Genomic DNA, 6,921 nt, shown 5'->3' with positions numbered 1-6,921 from the left:
CACAGGCACCTGGAGATTTTGGGTTTTTTTAAAGCTTTATTTATGGGTCTGGTGTGGTAGTCTAGTGGCTAAAGTCCTTGCCTTGCATGTGCGGGGATCCTATGTGGATGCCAGTTCATATCTCAGCTGTTCCACTTCCTTCCAGCTCCCTGCTTGTGGCCTGGGAAAGCAGTGGAGGATGGCTCAAAGCCTTGGGAGACCTGGAAGAAGCTCATGGTTCCTGATTCAGATCAGCTCAGCTCCGGCTGTTGTGACCACTTGGGGAGTGAACCAGCAGATGAAGATCTCTGTCTCTCCTCTGTAAATCTGACTTTCCAATAAGAATAGATAATGTATTTGAAAGGCAGAGTTACAGAGAGGGGGGAGGGAGACAGATCTTTCATCCACTGGTTCACTACCCAAATAGCTCTGCAAAGGCCAAGCCAGTCGTGGGCCAGGCCGAAGCCAGGAGCCAGGAGCTCCATCCAGGTCTCCCGTGTAGGTGGCACTGGGTCATCTTCCACACTAGCAGGGACCTGGATTGGAAGTAAAACAGCCAGGACTCAAACTGTGCTCACTTGGGATGCTGAGGCTGGGGGCGGAGGCTTAAACCACAGTACCACTGCATGGCCAGGGGTTTTTATTTTTTGAAGATGTAGGTTTCTGAGCCTCACTTCTAGACCTGTTAGAGCTAGGATATCAGATTGCTGGGAGCCTCACTGTGCATTGCCGCTGCCTCCTGCCAGGCTTCTCTCCACACCATCTGCTTGGTCTGGCCTGGCCCCCTCCACCCTGCCCCCCCCCAAACGAAAAGTGGCCAGAGCAGCCGCGTGTGGCAATCGCTCCATCCTTGACCCCTTCCTCTGCGTTGTGAGTGATGGTTCTGTTATCTCTCCCTGATGAGGCATAGCCTTCAGCGAGGGGCATTTAAGTTTCAGAGGCAGCGGCAGCCGGAGCCACAGCTGCAGGATCCAGAGGTGGGCCTGGAAGGACTCAAAAGGGACAGAGCAGCCACCCTCGAGAGACAGCGAGAGCAGAGGTGGTGGCAGAGCAGGAGGCGGCATTGCCACATCTGGCGGCTGAGGATGCTGTTGGCGACATTCAAGCTGTGTGCTGGGAGTTCCTACAGACACGTGCGCAACATGAAGGGTGAGTGCTCCCCGCTCCGCCCCCAACTCCAGGCTGCTGCGAGGCTTAGCAAGGGGAGAGGGAGGGGGACAGGGATCAGGCCCCTGGGGCCCTGTCCAGGTATGTCTCTACCCAGTGAACCTGGGCAACTGCCTTCCCCTCTGACTTGTGCGTTGCCATCTGGAGGCTCAGGCTGGCTCCTGCCATGATGCCCATGTCCCTGTCAGTCTCTGATTGCTCATTTCCCCTCTGGGGCTTCAGCGATCTTCCAACTATCCCCACTCTGCCTTCCTTCTGGAAAGAGCTACCTGGGGCACCAGGGGGAGATTAGCCTTGACTCAGGACAGTGTCGGCAAGCTGGAGAGAAGAGTGTGAAACAGCACAGGAGCAAGGTAAAGAGAACCGGCATGGCGAGGGAGTCGGCTTGCTGGCTTATTTCCCTTAAATTTATTGATTGGAAAGGTAATTATAAGGCCTGGTGCAATGGCTCGATGGTTAAGTCTTTACCTTGCAAGCGATTCCATATGGGTGCTGGTTCATGTCCCAGGTGCTCCACTTCCAACCCAGCTCTCTGCTTATGGATTGGGAAAGCGATATAGGATGGCCCAAAGCTTTGGGATCTGGCACCCATATGTGAGACCCAGAAGAAGCTCCTGGATTTGGACCTGTTCAGCTCCAGCCATTGTAGCCATCTGAGAAGTGAACCAGCAGATGGAAGCTCGCTCGCTTTTTTTTTTTTTTTTTAAATAGATTTACTTCTTTTTAATGGAAAGACAGATTTTACAGAGAAAAGGAGATACAGAAAGATCCATCTGCTGGTTCACTCCCCAAATGGTCACAGCTGAGCCGATCTGAAGCCAAGAGCCAGGAGCTTATACTGGATGGGTGCAGGGTCCCAAGATTTTGGGTCATCCTCTACTGCTCTCCCAGGCCACAAGCAGGGAGCTGGATACGAAGTGGAGCAGTTGGGACATGAACCAGCACCCATTTGGAATTTCGGCACGCAAAGTGAGGATTTAGACACTGAGTCATCGTACCTGGTCCCAGATCTTTCTATCTCTGATTATCTCTGTAAATCTGATCTGCCTTTGCAATAAAATAAAAAAAAATTTTTTAAGGGGACAATTGTAGAGGGAGGAGGATGAGAGTGAGTTAGAAACAGACTAATTTCCCAACTTCCATCTGCTGGTCCACTCCCCAAATAGCTGCAATGACCAGGGTTGGACCAAGCAGGAGCCTTGGGCTCTTTCTGGGTCTCCCACATGGGTGGCAGGGGCCTTAAGCACCTGGACCATTTTCTGCTGCTTTCCCAGATACATTAGCTGGAATTAGGATCAGAGATGGAGCACCTGGGACTTGACCTGGAGTCCCTGCAGAATGCCTGCATCCCGGAAAGCGGTTTCACTTGGGTTGCTTCACAGGCCTGGCCCCAGGGGAGGCAGGAAGAGGCGTGCACTGAGCCTCCGGGCACACACGATGCTTGATGATAGATACCGCTGAAGAGTGCACATCCTGCCTGGACAAGGCCCTCCCAGGTGCACTGGGCTGAACTAGCTACTACTGAGCCACAAGCCACGCCTTCAAGACCTGTGGGAAGCAGCAGGTTGTTCCTCAATAAGAAACTGCCGACCCCTCTGAGCTCAGAATTCAGCGGCTTTACTGGCACAAAGGACCTGTGCAAAGGGTCGGGCTGCAGACCTTAGGGGATGGGGTTTGCTTTCTTTCTTTTTTATTTCTTAAAAAGATTTATTTGCTGGAAAGGCAGAGTTAGAGACAGACAGACAGACAGGGACCGACAGAGAGAAACATACTTCTGTCCCCAAATGGTCCCAACAGCTGGGGCTGGGCCAGGAGAAGCCAGCAGCCTTGAAGTCCATCAGGATCTCTCACGTAGGTGGCAGGGCCCTGGCACCTGGGCCATCTTCCCCTGCTTTGCACCCATATGGGATGCCAGCCCCACCTTTCTTTCGGAAGGTCTATTTGAATGGCAGAGTGACATACAGAGACTTTTTTTCCCCTCATTCAGAATGGCCTCAAACATCCAGGCCAGAGCCAGGAGTCTGGATGTCCTTTGGGGGTTCCCGTGTTTGTGTTATGGTTATCTCGAATACTTGAGCCATCCTCGGCTCCTTCCCTGGCACATTATTAGGGAACAGCCACGCCTTGAATGGCTGATATGGGATGCCAGCAGCGGCTTTACCCACCGCCCGAGCACACCAGCCCTACGGGAAGGCTTGCCTCTACTCTGCTTCTGCAGTGAGCTTTCTGGCCCTGAAGCACCAGCAGGGGCAGGTGCAGACTGTCTCCAGGCAGGCCAAGTCCCGATTATCCCAGAAGGTACTGTGTTGGTAGACTGGGGAAGAGTTACCAGGCTCTGCCTGGGCTGGGAAGCGAATGTCTCACTTTCTCCAGTCCCTAGCAGGAATTTCTGTACCTGAGCAAATTGTGTCCTGCAGGCCAGTTCTCTATCTCTAAACCTTCCTTCCATCTGGACAGGACTGAGGCAGCAGGCGGTGCTGGCCATCAGCCAAGAGCTGAACCGCAGGGCCCTAGGGGGCCCTACCCCCAGTGCGTGGATTAACCAGGTTCGCCGTCGGAGTTCTCTACTTGGTGAGTGTGTGGGGGCCAGCCGATGTGGGGCAGGTGTTAAAGCTTGGGCTCCCCCCTTCCTGCCGTTTCTTGCTTTGCATGTTGCTGCCTCAGAGTCCCACCCTGCTACCAACCTGCGTGCCCGTGCCCTGGGAGGAAAAGGCAGGCTGCACCATCGCAGGGGTGGACGTTGGTGGGAGACCCATGGGCCAGGGAGAACACATGCTCTCTCCTGGGCTGTGCATCCAGGTTCGCGGCTGGAAGAGACCCTCTACAGTGACCAGGAGCTGGCCTACATCAAACAGGGAGAGGAGGCCATGCAGAAAGCCCTGGGTATCCTCAGTAGCCAGGAGGGCTGGAAGGAGGAGAACCAGCAGGTAAGAGTATGCATGCTAAATGTCACCTGTCCCCAGATGTTCCTGGAAATTCCTTCCTTATTCGGGCACTGTAAGAAACATTATTCCTGGAACTGGTGCCATGGCACATCAAGCTAAACGTCTGATAATGGCACCACTCTCCTGATCCAGCCCCTGCTAATGCCCCAGAAAAGCAGCAGAGGATGGTCCAAGTGCTTGGGACTCTGTATGTATGTGGGAAACCCAGACAAAGCTCCTGGTTCTAGGTTTTAGCCTGGCCCAGCCCCACCATTCACCCAGGGAACAAAAGGCCTGGAGCGGAAGGTCCCTCTTGCATCTTAGCAGCGCAGCCGCCTTACCTGGCTCCCGGCAGCAGGGCAGGCTTCCCTGAACTTGGCTGGATGTTCTCTTGTTCCCTTCCCTCTCTTGCCTCGTCTTGCCTCTGAGACTTTGGCTAGAAATGCTGTTGTTGTCCTTCGATAGGCGAACGGGGACAAAGTGCTGAGCAAAGTGGTGCCGGAGGTGGGCAAGGTGTTCCGACTGGAAGTGGTGTTGGATCAGCCCATGGACAGGCTCTACGAAGAGCTGGTGGAGCGCATGGAGGCAATGGGGGAGTGGAACCCCACTGTTAAGGAAATCAAGGTGAGGAGCAAGGCCAGGGTGTGTGCGGGGGCGGGGGGGAGGAGGGCAGGAGAACCCCACCCTAATCATCACCTCCACAGCCGCCTATGGGTGGGGCTCGGCCTAGCACTGCTGAATGCTTCCCGTGATGCTTGGCCAGGTCCTGCAGAAGATTGGGAGGGACACGATCATCACCCATGAACTGGCTGCTGAGGCAGCAGGAAACCTCGTGGGTCCCAGGGACTTCGTGAGCGTGCGCTGTACCAAGCGCCGAGGCTCCACCTGTGTGTTGGCTGGCATGGCCACCCACTTCGGAGAGATGCCGGAGCAGAAAGGTGTCATCAGGTAAGGCTGGTGGCAGCAGTGGTGGGGGCAGGCCCAACACTTTCTTCTTGGTTACCAGAGTCCCATTATTCCAGACAGCCTGCTAGACAAGATAGTCCAGTCCCTTCCCAGAAAGCCTTCAATATCTTCTAAGGCAAGCCTCGAGGGCTGAGGTTTGGCCTCCCAAGTGGGAGCAGTATAACTGAGTGACCCACCCAAACCAGCCCCACCATGGATCCACCCCTCCAACCCAGCGACCCCAAACTCCCAGTCCCACACCTGCAAAAGTGGCATTTGTCTTGAGCTGGTCCAGTGACAATCTTAAAATACTGCCCTGAGGAAAGGGTGCGTCCCTGATGCAGTTTAGGGAACAAGGTACTTTGAGGATGTGGCTGGTGGAACTTGCCAGTGAGAGTTCTCTGAACTGCCCTGACCATCCACTTTCTTCCTCCGCCAGGGCTGAACACGGGCCCACCTGCATGGTGCTTCACCCCCTTGCTGGAAATCCCTCACAGACCAAACTCACCTGGCTGCTCAGTATAGACCTCAAGGTGAGAGGTGCAGGACATGACCAAGGGGGATGGACGGCTCTTCTTCCCCCAGGCACAGGGGACAGGACCACAAGGGGTTGGGCAGGAAGGGAACTGGCGCAATGGCCTGCAATCCCAGCATCCCAGTGGCTGGCACGAGCTCCCTCTTACTCCTTGAATCACCTTCAAGCCAGCCCTGTAGTTAACATTTCACAGAGAAGGGACCTTGGTGTGAGAGGGGGAATGGAGCTAGCTCAGGGTCGTGCAGTTGGGCAGACACAGCTGGAATGTTGTGACACTTCAGCTCTTGACCCTGGCCAACCCTAAGGCTACACCTATTAACAAAGCTGGAAGGCTGAGCGCGGAGGTCTCCCAGCCTCCGCCCCACGGCCAACTTCTATTCTCTGCTGCAGGGGTGGCTGCCGAAGACCATCATCAACCAGGTCCTGTCTCAGACGCAGGTGGACTTCGCCAACCACCTGCGCAAGCGTCTCGCGTCCAGCTCCGCCTGAGGCGGGTATGGAAGGCCACCTGCCGATCCCTGCCTCAGCGCAGCCGGAGGCCCATGCGGCCAGCCAGGTGGCCTAGGCCCGTTCAGGATTTGCATTCAGAGGGCAGTGGGATGGGACTGTGTAGAGTGGAACTTTAGGATTCAAACTGGTCCAAGTCTAGGTACCAAGAAAAAGAGAGATGGGACTCTTGGGTGGAGGAAAAGCCTTCTGACTTCGAGGACAACCAATACTTGTAAAATTCGCCCCCGCCCTGCACTTACGCATTCACCTACTGATTAACTTACACACTAGCAGCCTGCGGTGTAGGCTGGTCTCCATTCCTCAAACACCAGAGTAAAGAATCTACTACCAGCAAACTTCAGGACGTACCTGTTGTAAAACCTTCTCTAATACAAACTCCAGTTAATTGCAACTTCGTGTTACCGAAGTCCTGGCTGGACAAACGAGGGTATTTAGTTCCAACTAGCTTGTGAAAAGCAGACAAACGACTGAGGTCTTCTGTCACTCAATTATTTAGTCTGTTATCGCAGCAGCTTCATTTGCACAAATCTGAGGCAGCTCTTGGACAGCTCTGTAACTGAAAGGCAACTAACGGGCTCTCACAGATGCAGATAACCGCTCAAGGTGTTCCTGTATCTCACGAGGAGGAAAGGGGTGGTGTGGTGTGTGGCAGAGGCCACACCCCTGACAGTACTGGTGACTCTGCTTCCAGCTAATGCACACCCTTGGAGGCAGCCGTGGATGGCCGCGGCACTTGGCTGTGCCACCAGTATGGGGGATCCCGAGTTCCTGGTGCAGGGCTGTCTGGCTCATGGATGGCTGTGATGGGCACCTGGGGGCAACACCAGACACGAGTGAGTGAACAATATTATTTAAGACAAA

At 54.6% G+C, this 6,921-nt stretch overlaps 1 protein-coding gene across 1 annotated transcript; it reads left to right on the top strand.

Moving 5' to 3' along the window:
* Nucleotides 1-915: 915 nt before the first annotated feature.
* On the top strand, nucleotides 916-6,193 carry STAR (steroidogenic acute regulatory protein). Its single transcript, XM_004598509.2, has 7 exons — nucleotides 916-1,128; nucleotides 3,604-3,717; nucleotides 3,946-4,073; nucleotides 4,536-4,694; nucleotides 4,834-5,018; nucleotides 5,455-5,548; nucleotides 5,941-6,193. Exons 1-7 carry the CDS (start codon nucleotides 1,065-1,067, stop codon nucleotides 6,037-6,039), a joined length of 843 nt encoding a protein of 280 aa, XP_004598566.2. The 5' UTR covers nucleotides 916-1,064; the 3' UTR covers nucleotides 6,040-6,193.
* The last annotated feature ends 728 nt before the right edge of the window (nucleotides 6,194-6,921 follow it).

Source organism: Ochotona princeps, chromosome 11 (assembly GCF_030435755.1).
Source record: "Ochotona princeps isolate mOchPri1 chromosome 11, mOchPri1.hap1, whole genome shotgun sequence".
Lineage (NCBI taxonomy): Eukaryota > Metazoa > Chordata > Mammalia > Lagomorpha > Ochotonidae > Ochotona > Ochotona princeps.
Note: the sequence above shows the minus strand (reverse complement) of the source record. Positions and strands in the feature narration are given on the sequence as shown.